This window comes from Opisthocomus hoazin, chromosome 26 (assembly GCF_030867145.1).
Source record: "Opisthocomus hoazin isolate bOpiHoa1 chromosome 26, bOpiHoa1.hap1, whole genome shotgun sequence".
Classification (NCBI taxonomy): Eukaryota; Metazoa; Chordata; class Aves; order Opisthocomiformes; family Opisthocomidae; genus Opisthocomus; species Opisthocomus hoazin.
The window spans coordinates 3,269,622-3,289,008 of NC_134439.1; the positions used below are offsets into that span (position 1 = coordinate 3,269,622).

Sequence of the window (19,387 nt, forward strand, 5' to 3'; positions counted from 1 at the left end):
GAGCCTGTGTGCAGTTGCAACAGGTCATTGGTGATTAAATGCGAAATTCATCCAGGACAAGAGGCTCTGATTCAGCCCGGAGGCAGTTCAAAGACCTTTACAGCATGCTTCCTGTGGAAAGACCTACTCAGCTTTCAAACAGACACTTTTTGCTGCCTTTTATCTCTGAGAGGCGAAGTCTGGAAGGAAAACAGGGTTGTTGCGTCCCTTTTGAGTACTGCTCCCTGGATTTCCATAACCTGAGGGATTACCTGGAGTCAGTGAGGCTGAAACACCTGCCTCTGTTAGAAAGGCACAGCGGGCAACGCTGGGAAGATGTTGGCTTCTGGATCCTCTAGGAGCTGCTTTGCAGAATGGTCTGAAGTATTTCACTGCCCTGTCTCTGAATCTCTGTGACAAGAACAAGCACTGTCAGTCTGTAGTATCCCATCTGTTTCTAGCTGGCCCTAACCTGTTTTAGCAGAGCAACGATTTATTCGACAGACAGGGAATGTTTAGTCTTTCTGGAAAATACTGTATCCCCCATGGACAAGAAAAATCTTTGTTTCAGAAGCAGCTGCCTCAAAAAACTAAATGGCCGGGGAGATGACACGCCACCGTGTCCCAGGGGGGCTGCCAAAAGCTCCTGTCCTATCTGAGGACAAGACCCACTTTTTTTTAAGTCCTGCAGATGTTTTGAATTGCTGTTTGCTTGCTGGCTTTGAGGCTTTTGCTTTTGACTGATGTTTATTGCGTTATTGGGAAGCCCATGGACAGAATACGTCCCTCTCCCCACACCCTTGCTACGGTTAGGGGAGGTCTGTCCATCCTGTTGGGATCTGTCCTCACTCCCCAGCTCTTCTGTCCCCTGGACTTTTTCATCTGTTTCTCCTTTTCTATCCCATTCTCCAGACTTAGTCACACATAGCTTTTCTTCAGCAAGCTCTTCTCCTAGTGACTTTCTCGTTACCTTCCTACGACTTGTATGGCCCAACCTCTACTCAGATCTGCCCAAGGAGCAGAAGGAAAGGAGCGGTTTGCCTGGATATCCAGTCCAAACGGGCAGGGATTCAGGGTTATGCACAGGCAGTAACTGAGGCATAAAATTATATGTACCTGCTCAGACATTTAAAGAGAGCACAGTCCAGGTGACGGCAATGACTTTGTGGCATGAGTCAGTTGGACTTATTTGCTGGCAGACTCAAAAGCAGCAGAGACGGAAGATATTCCCTTCTTCTGAAAACAGACAAAGATCCTGCTGACAAACCAGACCATCATGAAACCTGCCATGGCACCTGCCTGTCTGCAGGACAGTGAGCAGAACAAGCAGCATCGCTCCCAGAGAAACACCCAGCTACACGCTGTCGCCGAACCCTCCAACCAGCTGAATCGGTGCGAAGGGACTGGCCAGCGTGGCCAGAGAGCAAAGCACAGCTCAGCCCAGTCCCCAGCCCACACACCCACGTCTCTGCTGAGACAGGGCTCAAACCACCAGCCCAGGGGGAGCAGACCCCTCTGCAGCCTCTTGCGCAGCCCAGCACCCTCCCTTGCCCCAGCAGCACACAGGGGACATGAATTCTTCCAGGCAACCTGCTTTTTATTTTTATTTTAAGCTGATACTTCTTGCCAGCTGAACTGTCCAGGCCAGCCTGCACTGCCATCAGGGTGTCATCCAGAAGCTGTAAACTGAGCAGCGTCTGCTTCCTTCAGGATCCTCAGGCTACCCGGCTCGCTCCACCTCCCCGCCAGCCTAAGAGCAGACTGAGCTCAGAGCAGAGTCTGATTGCTTTTCCTCTTCGTCTTTCTCCTTCCCCCCCAACACAGCACCAGGAAGGGACCCAGCTGCTGCCCCACACTGCACAGCAAACTAGGATTTAGGAGCCATGACCACCAGGAGCAAGCAGAAAAATTTCCCCTTCCAAGATTTCAGCAAGGCTACAAACACTCAGGGAAATGCAACTGGCTAACGGACATCACTCAGACCATCCCCGGCTTTTCTTGCTGGCCTCTTTCCAGCCCTGCCTACTTTCTTCAGCTGGCTAACATTCACTGGCCATAGCGAGAGACCCCCAAGCTCCCTCTGATGCTCAGCAGGACCCATCTGACGCCCTGGCCTGGCACCAAGCAGCCGCCTGGGAGCCACGGGCTTTGTGCAGGGTGGGGGCTGGACCTGCTGCAAGCCCCTTGCAGGGCTGGCCCCACGTAACCCCCCCCGTTAGGACTCCAGCAAACAAACTTCAGCTGAACAGGCTGCCTCCTCCTCCTCTGCCGTGGCAGAGCCCAGCAGACACCATTCTTGTACCATACCCACACAGGCTGGCCAGTGACCTCCAATGCTGTCCTGGTCCTGCAACACCACCACCATCCGAACACCCAAAGCAGAGAAAAGCAGAGTGTCTGCTCATACTCACAGTTTTGAAGTCCTCATGGTTGCACTCTTGCCCTTTGAATTTGCAGTACAGCATCATATCCTTCAGGTCATGGCCAACTCGCGCCAGGAACTCCTGCATGTTGAAAACTTTTGGTTTATACTGCTTAAAGTTGGCCTTTTCTTGGAGGATGGCTAAGACAGCCGGGTCAGCCAGGTGAGGGTTGGGGATCTGCAGGTTGACATCAAGCAGGGCCAGGAGCTCCCCAGCGTGGTACAGGTCGTTGGTGGTGAGCCGGGAAAAGCGAAACTCGTTGAGGTTACAGATGGTGACAGCAGGGAAGACTAGGCTGTTTGCCACGACCTCGTCCACTTTGGTCACGTGCTGGTAGGAGAAGTAGAAAGACACCCGATCTGAACTCTCAACCAGGAGGAGACCCAACGAGCCCACAAAGGCCAAGGTCCAGAGCAGGCGACGGATGGTCACTGGCCCGTAGACGAAGACGTGACGGATCCCGTGGAGCGTGGAGGTGTTGGCAAAAATCTGGATGCTGGAAGGCTGCAGGCTGCCCATGCTGCCCTCGCTGGTGCTGTCCTTCAGATCCATCAGGGTTAGTTAGTTAAATCCTGGCAGTGCTTTTTGGGTCAGTCTGTAGCTGGAACTGGGATCCAGATCTCTCCCCTCCCCTCTCAAAAGTAATTAAATCCTTCTAGGGGTGGGAGAGAGAAGGAGAGTCTCAGGCCAGCTGCTGTAAGTTTATCCCACAAGCTCAGCAGTAGCTTCGTAGGGGTAAATGTTGATATAAAAATCCATTCAAACTCTCGCTCTTGATTTCCTCGGCGCGATAAGAAGGGCTGGTTTTATTTAGGGAGACACCAAGGTGATGTGGAAGAGATGTGGGTGGGCAGTGAGTGCTAAGCCAATGGAAATAAAGTCCTCCCCCTACACACACACACATGCACACACACACACGCCGAGAGGAGATGGGATTAAGCGAGAGAGCGAGCTTAAAGCAAGTCGAGGCAGCTCGCAGCCTGTTAACTAGTGCGTAAAGCCCGAGGAAGCCGCTTCCCGGAGCTGATGTCTTGCAGAGCAGTGAGGCTTTCAGACCGATCGGATGATGTTCCCTGGGCTCCGGGGATGCGAGCTGCTGGATTCAGGCATCTTTCTTCCTCCCCACCCCTCCATTTTGGGCAGGGTTCCAAGAAATAGCACCCCAAAAACCCGCTCTGTGCTGCCGGTGTTACTTCCAAAGGCTTCTCTCAGGGAAAGGTGGGCAGCTAGTTGAGCGGGAGAAGTACGAGATGAAAAGGGGGAGGGAAAGGGAAAGGCTGAAAAAAAAAAGGAAAGGGGGAAAAAATTGCTGCTCAGCTCCATGCACACACGTACACGCAGACTGAGCAGGGCAGAAGGCAATGGCATGAAGCCTCTCCTCTGTCGCGCAGCATCTCAGAGCGAAAAATCAGAGAGGGAGGACTCGGTGGGGAGAGGCAGCGGGAGGAGAGGGGCTGCAGCATCTCTCAGCTCTTCTCTCTCTCTTCCCTTCACTTCAGGACTCGACAGCCGTGAGTCACGCATCGATCCGGAGCCACGCGGCAGGGCCAGAGCCCAGGGGAGGGCAGGGAGAAGGGGCTGCGATCCGAGAACCCCAGCTTCTGCCCGGGGGGGTGAGTCTGTACGCAGCGGTGCCTCGGGGGGCCCGGGGGGGTTGTGCCAAGCAGCTCCTGTAGCCCCCGGGCTCAGCCCCCAGAGGACTCGGAAGACTTTTGGCCAGCGGGATCTCCAGATGTTTTGTTTGCTGCTGAAAGGCAGCTGTGAAGGATGTGCTTGGGGAAGATGCTCCCAGACGTGTGTTCAGCCGGGAGGTTTGGAAGGAGGAGGGGGGGCAGAAGGCAAACTGGGAAAGGTTTCCTACCCAAGAGATACTGCAAAATCCTGTAACGATGCCTCCATACAGGAGAGCATCCTTAGTGCATGCCGCAGGAGGTGGGATTCAGCCCAGGAGCGGGGTTCAGCCCAGAGTGAAAAGTGCTGGGGTCTGAGCAGAGTCTGGAGTAGTTTGCCCCCCCTCTATTGTCTTGGCGCACAGCAGGCTTTTGCCTGCTTTTGTTCAGATCCAGAATTAAAAAGCAGTTTCTGCCTCTGCCCAGCACCCAGCACTACAGCCGGTGAGGGTTCCAGGGGCCATGGTAGCACCCAGGAGGTGACTTTCCTGGCTTGGATGAGGTGGGAGCAGAGGGTCAAAGCACAGACAGAGCCTGTCACAGTCTGCAGGGTGATGCCTAGCAACTCTCAGCCACTCATGAGGTTACCTTAAGGACAAACCCAAAGATTAGACAGGACAAAATGAGCCTGGTTTTAAAATTTATAACCCGAGGTGCTGTTATCGTGAGAGCAGACCCTGAAAGAGCCTTTGGACTTTGCACCGTTTGGCCCCTTCATCTCTTCAGGTGCTTCGCCTTCACTGATGGACTTGAGTCCCTTGTCCCCTGGCCATGAGCCACCCTGTCCTCCCCCTGATGATTTTCACCCTGAGATAAGAGAGTTTCAGCTTCTACTACCTCCAAAGTCACATTTGGCCCTGGCAGGCAAAGGCCAGCCCAGCTGTGGCATCCCCCAGTACACATTATGCTATGGGAGTATCTCTCGGGCTAAGCTACTCTTCCCAGCACTGCTATATGGTAGCGCAACGCTACTCTCTCCATTTTACACCAGGGAAACTGAGGCAAAGAGAGGACAAAGGAGTCGTGAGCAGTCACCCAGAAAGCTTACAATATAGCCATGATTTGGATTTCCTTGTAGGAAAGGATTTCCTTTTCAGCGCACCAGGTTGCTGCCCTAAAGCTGAACTCTCTTTCCATAGCCAGCAGACTGCAGGACTGTGAGGAGACAGCGGCTGGTCCTCATGGACATCTGGGCTGCAGAGGGAGCAGGAGCTGCCCCCAGAGGCTGCTTTCCTCTTTGCACAAATCCACATCAGCCCTGAAATGAAAAAAAGGGTCCCTCCTCCTGCATCTCTGCTCGTGACTGAAAGCCAGGCTCTCAGTGCAAACCCATTTGTGGCTAAACGGAGCTGTGCCCATCTTTGTTAAGCAGAAATTCAGCCAAGATGAGACCTTACAAACTTGCTACATCTTGTCATGCCCTTTCCAGGAGAGGTGGAGAAGACAGTGCCGAACAGACCCAAGCAACATGTGAACCCGAATTGAAGCAGCTGAGGACAGGGTGGCTGCAGCACCCTTGTTCCTGGGCTCCAGACCACGCTACCTGTCTACCCTTGTGCTCACCATCTCCCCACAGCCAGGGACAAGACCATTTCCCCCTAAAAATTTCCTAGCAGGAATGGGGTCCCTGTCCCACCCACGACCAACCCATCTGCAAATCTCCTTCCTCTCCGCCCCCGGGTCTGCATTATTTGGCCTGGTGCGTTAATGCTTTCATTTGTTCACCATGCGCGCTGCCTTTACAATCCTGTTTTGTGTAGTTCATACCATATGCCATCTGCTGCCTTTTATTGTTTAGCTATGTAGAGTGCTTTGGCTGCAGTCTGGAGGAAGAAGTGCCGTGCCCAGGAGTGCTGCCTGGCACCAGCGCTGGTTTGCCAGGCTCTGCTGCACCGCGTGTGGGGCTGGGGACAAACCCAGCTGGGGACAAATGAGACAAATGCCCTCCGGTGAGTGCCTGTGGCTCAGGTTGTGCCCAAGAGCTGGCGATGGCCACTGTGTCCTGGGAGCCAAGGAAAGCAGCTCTGGTCATGCCTGGGGGTGCACTGTGGGGTGACACCAGAAAGGGTGGGGAGATGGGTGGTAAGGGACGGTAAGGGCTGTTGGCACCCATCGCCACGCGTGTGAACAGCCTCACTCCAGGAGGGTGTGCAGGGCAAGGACAAAACAGGCCGGCTGGTCCCATAAAAGCCCCCGAGCCGGCAGAGCCCAGCTAAGGAGACCTGCACTCCTCTTCCCTGGGGTCACCCAGCGAGCGGCAGTGCATCCCTGGGTGTGAAGTAGCTTCTCTGGGAACTCGTAGCCCAACCTCAGCCCTTGGATAGTCCTCGCAGACCTCGCTGTTTGAAGTCCCCTTCAGAAGGAAGGGCAGAGGAGGCAGGCAGGGCCAGAAGACATATCCCTCAAGAAGAAGACATATCGCTTTGTTCCCCGCTCGCAGGGAGGTGGTGGTGGGCGGCAGGGCCGGGGTGGCGGAGGGACACGAGAGCAGAGCCGGCTCCCTCTCTGCTTTGCACAGCCTGTGCCTGCCCTCTTGTGTCCCAAGCCTAAGCTGCGCTGCTCAGGGTGGGCGATCCCGGCCCTGAAACACGTGGGAAACGAGTTTATTCGAGGAGGGAAACCAGACGGAGAGGGGTCCCCCCAACTGCGTGAGCCCCTCTGCTGCCGCAGCCCCACCTGAGCCCTCCCAGCAGCACGTCCCAGGCGAAGGTTTCGTAGAATCACGGATCACAGAATGGTTTGGGTTGGAAGGGACCTTAAAGATCATCTGGTTCCAACCCCCCTGCCATGAGCAGGGACATCTTCCACCAGCCCAGGTTGCTCAGAGCCCCGTCCAACCTGGCCTTGAACCCTGCCAGGGAGGGGGCAGCCACAGCTTCTCTGGGCAACCTGTGCCAGGGCCTCACCACCCTCACAGTAAAGAATTCCTTTCTTGTATATCTACTCTAAATCTGCCCTCTTTCGGTTTAAAGGCATTGCCCCATGTCCAATCACTCCATGCCCTTGTACAAAGTCCCTCTGCAGCTTTCTTGTCGGCCCCTTCGGATGCTGAAAGGCCGCAATAAGGTCTCCCTGGAGCCTTCTCCTCTCCAGCTTGAGCAGCCCCAGCTCTCAGCATTTCCTCACAGGAGAGGTGTTCCAGCCCTCTGATTTGCACTGGGAAAGTCAGAACTGGCGTTACAGGCAGAGCTATGGGTTGTTTTAAAAATAAAAGGTGATTCTTTGTCCCCCTGTGTGGTTCAGCACACCACCCCCACTGCCCTGGGCCAGAGCCCTCTCCTTAGCCCTGGAGATTGCTGTATTTTCTGCCAATTTGTTGTTTTTATGTTTCCCTCTGTGCTTGATTAGGAAAAGAAAAAAGAAGAAAAGAAAAAGCAATGATGATCACAGTCCAGGAGAGCAGTTCGTCTTCCCTGGCGCAGCTGCAGATCATTTATGTGTTTGCACTGAGCAGCAGGAAAATGTCCCCATCAGTGTCCCACTGTGTTTCCAGTTTCACAGGACGCTGCTTCTGCCACATCTCTGTAGGACTTTGCTCAAGATGATCATAGTCCTACAAGTCTCCCTCCATTTCTCACCCTTGCCCTGACCTTTTTGGACCCTCTTGACACCTGCTTATTGCCACGACCTGCAAACAGCTGGGGACTCAAAACTTCGCTTCGCAGAGAGAGCTTGGCTACTTAAATGAGTCTGCTTTTCCAAATGGGAACATAACATTGAATGCTGATGTTTCCCCTGAAATTAAATCTGATCCCTTCCAAAGTAGATTTGGCTTGGTTAAATGGCTTTTTAATATATATAGAAAATTGAAATTTTGATTGGATTTCAATATATTTAATATTATGCTTGGATTTATAATGGTGTATAAAATGAAAGCAATTAAAGCACTTAAAGAGGAAAAATGTCTCCTTGAAAGAAAACCAAAGAGATTCAAATGGCTGCATATTGGGAAACACCTTTTAAAGAAAGGCGGAGGAAGACAATAGAATGCTCAATTTTGATGCCTATGCCCCCTAAAATAAGCTGCTGGTTAAAACATATTGACAGGGAGTTGAATCTGCATTTTCCACTGGAAGAGCTATTTTGGGGGGGGGACATTTCTCCACCAGCTGCACCTGGCATCCCTCAGCAGCACAGAGGATGCTCCAGGATGCCCTCCTCCTCCTCCTTCTCCTCCTCCTCTGCCTGCAGAAACATTACAGCACATTAATAGCTCAGGGGTGGCAGAGCCAAGCCTCCAGCCTCCTGATCTGGCTGGTGATGGAGGGGAGAGGCTTCCCCAGGGCGTAGAGATTATTCTCAGTCCAAATCAGCCCAGAGTCTGCAGACCGAGTTACATCTACAGATTTTATTACAGAGAGAGAATATTGGATTTGCAGTAGTGTTTTTCAGCAATCGGAGCCTGTCCCGCTCACTCTGACATTCCCAGCTTCTCTGCAATAACTTAGATTTATCAGCCCTCTCTCCGGGGCCGCGTTTATCAGCCGGGGTTCGAAGATGTTCGCATTAGCAGTGACTCGCATGGCACCTGCTCGGCGTGCAAAGCGAGCTGGAGGGATTGCAGGGGTCTCCAGCTCCGTTCCCATGTGCCGTTGCTTCGCTGCATGACCCTGAGCAAGCCACAGTGTTTTTTCATTCTATGCAAAATCGAAGTAATTGTGTTTCTGTCCTGTGTCTTGGGCTTGAAGATCTGGGGATGAAAAATGCAATAGAAGAACAGCATTTTCCTTTGGTGCCTCCCCATTTAAATAGCCCTTGAAATCATACTTGTTCTCCGTTAAGCTTTGCATGATTTTATTTGGAGTTATACACATTAGTTCTGCCTGATACTCTTGTTCCTCAGAAAGTCTGTGAAAGCACTTTGAATTACTCATGAATAATTCAAGTTTAGGACCCATTCCAGGCCCTTGTTTCTGGATAATGTCAGGCATTTGTGCTTGTTGGCACATGAAACAGGCCAGGAAAACTCTCTGAAATACAGATTTTTTCATTATTTTGCCCAAAAATGTCTTCATCAGCTTTTCTTTCATTTAAACTTCTCCTTCGGTGCCAGTGCAGCTCCTAAGTGAAATTCTCCAAAGGCGGCAGTTTTCATGCGATTACAGTTCTCAGAATAATTAAGAGAAAGAATCCCACAAATTAAGAAGTCATCCTTTCATTACTATGGCAACCCTGATTGTCCTGCCTCAAGTGGCTGAACTGAGAAAACAAGAAAAAAAACAGTCTAAAAGATAATTGCTATCCTGCTGCGAAAGGAGCAAAGCTGGGAGGTGAGATGGGACAGATGATCCTCGGTGCTCCCGAGGGGGGACCTCTCTATGCCGTTTCCATCTGACCTCAGCATGGTACAAGATAGTTCTTTTTGCTGTCACAAGCAAGGTGTAAAAGCCTGGTGGCAAGGATCTGCTTCTGGATGAGAGGAGTTGCCCTCTGGGTTCCCCACATTGGATTGGCTCAACCCCCAGTGACTGCAGAGGGAGCAGAGACACCCAGCACATGGGGACATTGTCATGTTTGGGGTGTCCTGATGAGGACATCCCCCATCAGGACATCCCCTGTGCTGATGGAGCATTTGCTTAGGGAAGTGCAATCAATTGGAAACTCAAAACTTCTTTGGTACAATTGAATGGGTCAGGCAAAAAGGGATTTACCCCACCAACATGCTCCTGTCAGGAGAGAAGTGAAGATGCTTCTACCCTCGTGGAAAAGCTTATCCTTAGGAGATTTCCAGCCAGAAAGTGGGACAGTTTGAGTAGAGAGGGGGACTGAGCTCTGCACACCAAGGTCCCAAGCAGCTTTGAAATGCAACTCCAACCCCCCCGAAGTGCCACCAGGACACAGCAGGATTTCCCAGCCCTGACTGACTTTGCAAAGCCAGCAGGTAGAAAACTTTCATTTGCATTTGTATCAAGAGCAAAGCCCAGCCTGAATTAATTAGAGTGCAATAATGAGCCTGCCCAGGGGTGTCATCACAGAGATGTGATCCTCACTGCTCCGTCATGGGGGGCTGCACTCCCATCCGCTTCCCATCCTGCTGCTGGCCATCGCTGCGGGCTGTGGCACTGGCAATGCTGGCGGTGCGGCGGTGCTGAGTCCCAACCGATGCACAAACGGGAGCTGAGCCACCCTTATTACATGGTCTGTGCTCAGCCTTTTCCCTTCCAGATGTCTCTGGAGCTTGTGTTAAGTTAGCTGGCAGTGTGATGGAGGACAAGTATGAACCTAAGACCATGCCAGCCGTGAGGTGTTTATTTTAAGCCTGTTGCAGCTACATTTGGCTAAAATTGTTTGCTTCCATTTCCATAAATTATCAGAGATCTCCTCGATGGGGTTTTGGGGGACTGCAGCTGATATGAAGTGACTTGACCTAAAGAAGGTCTATAAAGCCTCATAGGAACAGTATATTTTGTGGGGACAGATGGATGTGCCAAGGCTGTGTCCCGTCACATCATTAGATCTTTCATTATGGAAATCGGAGCTGTGGAAGGGGAGAAGTTTGCTGGAAGCCAGCCGAGGCGCGTGGTGGCTGGAAACACGTCATTTAATTTGTTTGTGCTCCTCAGTGTGCTGCATGGGCCTAATCCTTTCCCCTCCTCAGGGACGCTGGATGGGTTAGTTAATGTTTATTCAATGGTCTGAGAAGCAGCAGGGACAGGAACTCGACCAGATTATGCTATTTACTCTTCAGTAAGATTATATCCACTCCAGAGAGGAGCTGTTCCTGCACTGATAGGACAAGCCTTATCTTAAATCCCTGCCCTTTCTGTGGGGGAAGAATACATGAAATTTCTGTAGTCCTTTTGGATAGAACTGAAGTCAGTGCAAAGCGACACAGTAATAACTGCACAGAGTTTTTCCGTTGCAGAACTGAGCAGCACAGGCATTGTTGCTCTGTGGAGCTGCCCAAGCTAAACAGATCCCTTCAAATTGTCCAAGATGTGACAGAAGAGGGTTTTACCATGAGCCCTTTGCTCCTGTGATGAGACATCACAGGTTCCCTGAGATGTGACCTGAGATGCTGGGTGAGAAGAAAGGCCCAGCGAAGCTAAAGGAGAGTCTTGCCTGCTCTCAGTGGGGAAAAAATGTGGACTGGGCTCAATAGATCTTTTTTCCAAGCTCATCTCTGTCTTTTCAAACACTGTGTGTCCAAATTTAAAAAAAAAAAACACCTTTACAAATTAAAACCCAAAGGAGAAGGACCCAAGACCAAAATTGAAATGCTCTGTTCCATCTGCAGTTGACCCTTCCTGCTGATATCCAGACTTTCCAAAGAAGTGAAAATCTACTCTCTTTGGCATCAATTATTAATAACTCTACTTGTGCAATCTAGGCTTCACAGCTTTGTGAGTTTAATTCTACCTGGCCAGACAGCAACGCTCACCCCCGCCGTGATGAGCCCGTCATTGACATCACCTATTCACTAGGTGCTGTGATGGTCATTCTCACATGCTCATCCAGATGGGAACCTTCCCCAGACCCCAGGACCTGCAGGGACAACCCCCTGCCAAGCCCAAGGGGAAGCAGGAATGAAGAAGCTGATCTCCTCCCAGCACCTGAAGCTCCTGCCCTCCTCTCCCCACTTTATTTTGGTTTGCAAAAGGAAAGGCAGAGCCATGGCGGGGGGTGTGTGTGCATGAAGACATTCCCTGCAAGCACATCCTTGCTCATTCCCATCTGCAAATGCGACATCAGTTCTCTACCCTGGTGTCTTTGCTGGTCTCCTGTCTATAGAAGGACAGAAAGTTTATTCCAGAAGATGAAGGAGGGATCAGTAATCCCTGGTTTAATGGCATTAGAGGGGAAAAGAACAAAACCACAACCTGCTGAGCACTCACTGTCGGTGGGTGTGAGTTTGCTGGCCTGGCTGGTGAAGCAGGCTGCTACCAGGTTTGTGGAGACACGAATGACTCACTGCTCTCACTTGGCAGAGCATTTAAGATGGATTATCTGATCAGTGGAAAAGCATTTTCAGGTCAGTCAGAGCTATTTGTAGTCAAGCTGGTGAGTGATATCTAAGCAAAAACAGGCTGCCAGAAGAATCAAATGAAAAAATGTAAACCTTGTGTAATGACAACAAAAAGTCTAAGCAAAACCAAAACTTCGGGATTGTTTTTTTTATTTTGAAACAAAGAATTAAAATTAGATCAGGCTAAACATAATAGAAGAAGATTAAGATCCCCTTTCCCTCACCACCTTCCCTGCTGTCCTTCCAGCCATCTCTCAGCAAGAGCAAAATTTCTGGGTTAGAATTTTACGGACAGAGAAAACTAACCTGAATGTGGGTTTCTGCAATTCAATATCCACATTTCAGAAGTCCATCACTTGATTTACAGGTAGAGAAGATCTGGGCAGCACAGCGAGGCAAAGGCACAGCCCAATTACCTGTCCACTGCCTTCTCTCTGCTGGTCTGAATTACAGCAGAGCTGCCGCTTAGAAAGATCTCTGAATCTTTTTCCTACAAGACCCTGTTGTGGTGGCTTGTAACATTGCAAACCATAAACTGGCAGGGTCAGGAAAATCCAGGTGCTTTATTAGCATTGCTGAGAGACAAAAGAGGCCAATTCCCCACTTTCATTTGCGAAGGTAACAGAGATGGCTCTGTAGGCAACCTGATTTAGAGTTTTAATAACAGCAAGCGAAGAATAGAGCCCCATATTTGCTTTCTTGGTTATTCATGTTTTAATACAGTAACAAATCAACATTTAATGGAAGAACAAAGCAAGTGCTGCTCATTTCACTGTCGGGGCTCTATGTCTGGCCATGATTTTGGCCTGGTGGGATGCGATGGGAGGTTTGCTGCTAGCCTACAATCAGCCGGGACTCAGATCCCAGAAGCTGGTCAGGGTAGTGAGGAAGCAGGACTCCAGGGCAGATGGACAACTTCAGAAGCAAACCCTCCACAAGCTAAAACTTGGTCATCGCTCATCTTCACTTGGAAGCCAGATGTGATAGCAGTTGTCACCAGAGTGGTGGCTCACATTTTTAAGAATGGAAGAGCATTTCAAGGCTTTTGAAAGCATCTCCTGTGATGGCATCGGTCCAACCCTTCAGAGACCCATCCTTGCAATTATCATTTTTGCTGTGGCACCAACAGGGAGCCCCCATCCCCAGGAGCCCGGCGGGGAAGGAGCTGTAAATACAAGTTTGCAAGCAGCAAACACCCTTAAACAGAAACTGTGATTCGGTTGAGTGAACCTTGCCAAGATCTGCTTTGTTTCCTCCTCTCCAGGAAATTACTGATAGCTGCAAGATAGATGAAGGGCTGATAACCATTAATCAAAACCCGGACAAAGCAATGCAACCCTGTTCCAGAGCTCGATGTGTCAGAGTCAGTTCATTCCCTGGGTATTCATCATTTACAGCACTGAGGGACTGCTGATACGGGCACAGCCCCGGGCAGTGGGGGAAGTCAGCTTCAGCATGTCATGATTTTTGGCTGGCTTTCCACGGGAAGGCTGCTCCATGGTGGTGTAACTCAGGTATTTAGAAAGCTGAAGCATTTCTATGTTCCACCCTCTGCTCAAATTTTACAAAACCAGTCTGGTTCGAGCAGTGTGATCTGCTGTCTGGATGAATCTGTCTGAATGGCACATTTCCGTTTACCTTGTTTCAAACCAGTTTAAATGGAATTGACACAAAACCACTTGAAAGCAAAGTCAGAGTCCTTGTAAAGCCCTCTGACAATGATTCACATCCCCTCTGTTAAATCGTCGTCTTCCTGCAGAGATCAGGTGTAAAAATCCCTGATAGGGATTTCACTGGGATTCCCAAGGAACAAAACCTTTGGGCGGTCATGTCGTTTTGTTACTCGTTCATTCAAGGACTGCTTTTTATTTGACAAAAGTCAAATTCAGAAATTAATGAAAATCAGTGCACAGAGCGTATGTCTTTGCCAGACAGCAGGGGATGCTCTTGATATTCATTAGTCAGCACACCCTGTTGCTTCTATGCGCTTGTTCATGTTACAGTGAGACCAAATTTAAAGTGTGTAGTAATTGCAGAAAAACTCTCTGTGTGAGTACATTTATTCCAGAATATAAATGTCTTGCTCCGGGGAAGGTTAATTTTGTTTCAAAGGTTAAACCGGAATAAGGCTCTTCGATGTGGTTCAAGAGCATCCAAATGGAGCTATTCCGAGAACACTTATTTTTCAGAAAGACATATTTGGGGCTGTTTGCAAAGTCAATGCCAGCAAAATGATATCAGTCTTTGGTCTCTGACCAGCACACCACCTTTTAGCAAGCAGGGCTTTAGTCATCTGCTGAACAGGAGGTTGAAAAAGAGAAGTCAGGTTCTTTCTGAGAGCCCCATACCTTTTTTGCAGACTTGTTGAGTTCAGTTCAAAAGAAAAAGGGTAGAAAGACTTTGGAAAAGTCAAGATTCCTCATCTTTACACTTACAAAATGAAATGTCGTCATTTCTCATTGCAGTGCTTTCATCTCAAAGACTGCCACAATGCAATATTGGGAAAACAAGACAAAAACAGAATTTGAAGGCCTTTTAAAGCAAACAGAAACTTTTATTTTTTGTTGAATGCAGCATTCTGTTTCACTTGCCATTACTCCTATTTTTAAGGTGAGTAATAGTTCTACTGATAATTTTTTTAGTTCACCTTTCAGGACAAAATGATGTATTTCAAGCAAAAGCAAAGCAAAGCAGTAATTCCTGAGATCAGATGATAAATAAATTAATATTTCAGTGTTTTGATATTATTATTTTCTAGTGCAGCTTCAGCAGCAAGAACCATTACTTTGGTGTCATTTTCAGCCAAAGGGTTAAAGTCCATTAATTCAGTACCTGCAAGGGATTTGAAGTCTCCAACCTTTGATGTTCACTCCCCTCTCGTGCCAGTTCTTCCAAGTATTGAGAATAGATGGCTTCTAATTAAATCTGGCAGAAGCCAATATATTTTCACTGAAGCAGTGGAAAGACAATGCATTTTTCATGAAATCAGCTGTGGCTTGAATAATGTCCTTTTATTTCCACTGCTTGTAATTTCTGCTTGACTGTGAGCAAACGGCAGGGATGGAGGGCTGCCCCAGATGGCTGAGGACCAATGCTGCACCCAGGCTTGGAGCACTCTGCCCCATGGTTCACTCCCCCACAGATGTCAGCCCATCACTACCCCACGCTTGGGTCATGACCATGCGCAGGCTGCCATGGGACTGGGAGGAACAGGGCACACGCCACAGCTTTAGATCATGTTTTACTGGGCAATTTTCCCTGAACTCTGGAGTTGGCGACCTCTCTGTCTTCTTATTTGGGAAAATCATCTTCCATTTGAAACCAGTGTTGGAGGAGTATCACAGAGCAAACAAAAATATATATGTACTTAATCTGTAGGTGAATAACAGTCACATTACTCCCTCTTTACCTATTTTTGAGGGAAGTGCCAGCAATCTGGGAGGAAAAGCAGGTCATCCAGCTTAACCTGTAGCCCTTGCAGGTATTAGATTTGAAGGTCCTTAATTAAAGTCGCAACATGATGCACTCAAACACTGAGACTCTTCTCAGGAAAGGAAAAGCCGGTCTGGCTCTAATGAACCTCTCCATTTGCAGCTTCCAGTTTCTACAACTGATCCATAAGCGGGGCTCTGGGAGCAGAAGGAGTCAGTGGTGGCTCAGCAGCAGAGACCTCCCACACCACCATGCAAGGGTTGCATCCTTTTGTCGCAATTCTTACGAAAAATGAGCAAGACTGTAGAAATATGCAGACCTTTTAAGAGTAAATAGGTAGGGTACCAAGCACCAAAGGATAGGGCTTGTCCAGGTGGAAGGTTCTGACTCAGTGCACCTCTCACCAGCTCTCTTGAGAATCACAGAATCACAGAATCACAGAATGGTAGGGGTTGGAAGAGACCTCTGTGGGTTATCTAGTCCAACCCTCCTGCCGAAGCAGGGTCACCTACAGCAGGCTGTACAGGACCTTGTCCAGGCGGGTCTTGAATATCTCCAGAGAAGGAAACTCCACAACCTCCCTGGGCAGCCTGTTCCAGTGCTCCGTCACCCTCAGAGAGAAGAAGTTCCTCCTCATGTTCAGACGGAACTTCCTATGCTTCAGTTTGTGCCCATTGCCCCTTGTCCTGTCACTGGGCACCACTGAAAAGAGCTTGGCCCCATCCTCCTGACACCCACCCTTCAGATATTTGTAAGCATATATTAGGGCCCCTCTCAGCCTTCTCTTCTCCAGGCTGAACAAGCCCAGCTCCCTCAGCCTCTCCTCGTAGCAGAGATGCTCCAGTCCCCTCACCATCCTTGTAGCCCTCCACTGGACTTCCTCCAGTAGCTCTTCATCTTTCTTGAACTGGGGAGCCCAGAACTGGACAGAGTACTCCAGATGAGGCCTCACTAGGGCAGTGTAGAGGGGAAGGAGAACCTCCCTCGACCTGCTGGCCACACTCCTCCTAATGCACCCCAGAATGCCTTTGGCCTTCTTGGCAACCAGGGCACACTGCTGGCTCATGGTTAACCTGTCGTCCACCAAGACACCCAGGTCCCTCTCCAAAGAGCTGCACTCCAGCAGGTCCACCCCAAGCCTGTACTGATGCCTGCGGTTGTTCCTCCCCAGGTGCAGGACCCTGCATTTGCCTTTGTTGAACCTCATCAGATTCCTCTCTGCCCAACTCTCCAGCCTGTCCAGGTCACGCTGAATGGCAGCACAGCCTACCGGTGTATCTACCACTCCTCCCAGTTTGGTGTCATCAGCAAACTTGCTAAGGAAATGTCCACACCCTTGACTTGTTTGGTGTGCAGTTCACACACAAGCCTCCCAATAGGTCATGATTCTTCCTTGCCCTCGCCCTTGTTCTTGGCTATCCTGCCTGCCTAGGTCATGCAGACAGGGACTGGGCCAACTTCAACCTCAAGAAAATGCCCCTCCTTTGAGAGCAGCCAATGTGATCACTTTGCAAATCCCTTTTAGAGACGATTAATCCAGCAGTGAGTATTCCCATCATCATGGCTGTAGAAATCATGCCCACATTGAGATTTGCTTGCAACGGTTAAGAAGAATAAACAGCTCCATGCAGTGGCTCGTTTATTAAGCACCAGTTATTCCACCAGCTCCAATGATCGATTGCAATTGCAGAACAAAATCCAAAGGGAAAACATGAAGTTCCAGTGCTCTGCACTAGATGGTGGTGCCTGCAAAGAAAAAATCCCAGTGTGGCTCTCTCCGGGATGCTCAGCACTGGGCAGCACATTTTGCACCTCGAAGTCACTGGCCCTAATTTAGGGTGAGGTATGCAAGAGAGGCACATTGCCCCAGTGTGCAAGGGGACAGGATTTGGCCCTTTCTGGTCTCGCATTGCTATAGAAAAATTTTCCAGCATCATTCAGAAAGCAAACAGCAATATGCATCTGAGAAGGCAAAGGAAACATTCTAAGAAAAAAAATCTTCACCTTGCACAGTAATGAACACCTAAGAAATAATCTCTAGCTGGAAGTACGCACCTTTCCGCAGGAAACCTCTTAGGTCTTCACAAAGCACCACAGCAGCATGAGCTTTGAAATGAGGGAAGAAGATATAGCAGAGGTGGGGGGATCTCTTTCCCCCAGTTACTTCCCTGGCAGTGGAATGATGATCTCCTTTGTCCCAGGAGACACACAGATGATGACAAAGCTGCAGATGGAAAAATTCAGCTGGCTTTAGTTAGTGGCACTCTCTGGGTTGTGCTGGTGTTTTCTCCAAATCCAATTACAGGAGACCCGGGTACACCCATCCATCCTCTGCAGAAGATGCAGGGGTGTCGGTGCTGTTGCACAGGCCAGCATGAACCCTGCGAACTTCTGTCACCGGCCGTGAGTCACAAAGGAAGAGAGCAGCTGGACTCCGGCAGCACAGGCTGAGCTTTTGGAGATGGGAGTTAATGAAAGGAGAAATTCTCTTGTAAACCATGAGCTTGTTTGCTCTGGAGTCACTGTCCAACAGCGAATATTGCTGCCTTTCAGCCTGACCCCACTGTCTGAGAGCTGTGGCGTGGCATGGGGGAAGAAACAGGGGTTATTTCAGTAATACTCAGTTCCCAAGAAATAGCCTCTCCTATGTCAACGTTAATAATTCACCTGGTAAACAATATTTCTCTGTCAGCTTTGCCACGTGTTTCCCTACAAACGGATCCCAGTCACCCCATGTTACCATCTTTTTTTCCTGTGAAGGCCAAAACTCAGTTAAAAAAGTTTCTACTTCTTAACTCTGTCTCATCACCTGTAGCCCTGGGGCCTCTGGTGAGGGCAGAAAGGAAAGAAAAAATAACAAAACATGCCCATTTTCTTTGCAAGCTGCTTGTTTAACCCTGGCCCACTGTGCCCTGGTGTGCTGCCCCGCAGAGATGGGGCAGAAGTGGGTGGCGACAATGGGGGGGTTCACGCCTGATATTTGTGGCCCCCAGTGATAGACCTGGATGGACATCCTCACCCTGTTCCCAACAACAGCCACCTGGGAAGGCCTGGAAAAGCCCAGAGTTTGTATCAAGCAGGAGTTTTCATGAGCAATAAATGGATATTAACATGCTTCAGGGTCTGAGCATCTCATAAACAGCCCAGCTGATTCATTTAATGAGCTGGTTTCCCTTCTCTTTGAATAAATGACCCAAAAGCGATTGTTGGCATGCAGGGAAAATGTAAGCATTTGGGAGAAATGGAGGAATGTGCTCATGTTTGCTCCTGAGCAGGCCAGCAAAGGGATCTACCAGCAACGCCCTTATAAAATTGGGCAATTCCCATGGTCACAATCAGAGAAGAGGGTTCTTCTGGTGTGAAAGTTTCAAATCTGTGCTCTGATTTTTCACCCTAAATTGAAATTACATTTCTGGAATTTTGAAATTCCTGGCATTTGCCTCAGAAATATCACATTGTTTTGTTTTAATAATGTCTAAAGGTTTGAGTAAAGAAAAAAATCCAAAAAGTTCAGTGCTCTTAAACTTCTGAGTATATTAAAAAGCACTTCAGTACATCCTACAAAGTGTATCAAAAATACCAGCATCAATATAACAGTGTAAAAATGTAAATGGAACAAGGAGGGCAAGGATTATCATTCCGTGGGAGTGAGTCTACACAATTTTTTTAAAAGTTTTTCCCCGTGCTGCGTTATCCAACCCAGTGTGTTACTATAAAACATTTCCAACAGATTTGCACTTGCAAATGGGGGCAACTCCAGTTAATTTCGGATCTGCTGAGGACATGATGCAGAATTTGGCTTTTGTAGATAATCAGCTGAGGAAAGTATAGGGAGCAAAGTCGTATCTTTTATTAGAGTAGCTAGCATAGTTGGAATAAAAAAAAGTTGTGAGAACAGCAACACAGCTGTCACCTAA

General features: G+C 49.2%; 1 protein-coding gene across 2 annotated transcripts in view; it reads right to left on the reverse strand.

Moving 5' to 3' along the window:
- The window catches only part of LOC104338677 (acid-sensing ion channel 2), a 513,818-nt gene extending 510,657 nt beyond the window's left edge, over positions 1-3,161 (reverse strand). For both annotated transcript variants that reach the window (XR_012766230.1, XM_009944739.2), the window contains exon 1: positions 2,391-3,161. Coding sequence is in view for 1 of the 2 variants with exons in the window: in XM_009944739.2 (XP_009943041.1) it covers positions 2,391-2,954 (564 nt within the window). In the remaining variant the exon portion in view is untranslated. The remainder of the gene's footprint in view (positions 1-2,390) is intronic.
- Positions 3,162-19,387: the final 16,226 nt, after the last annotated feature.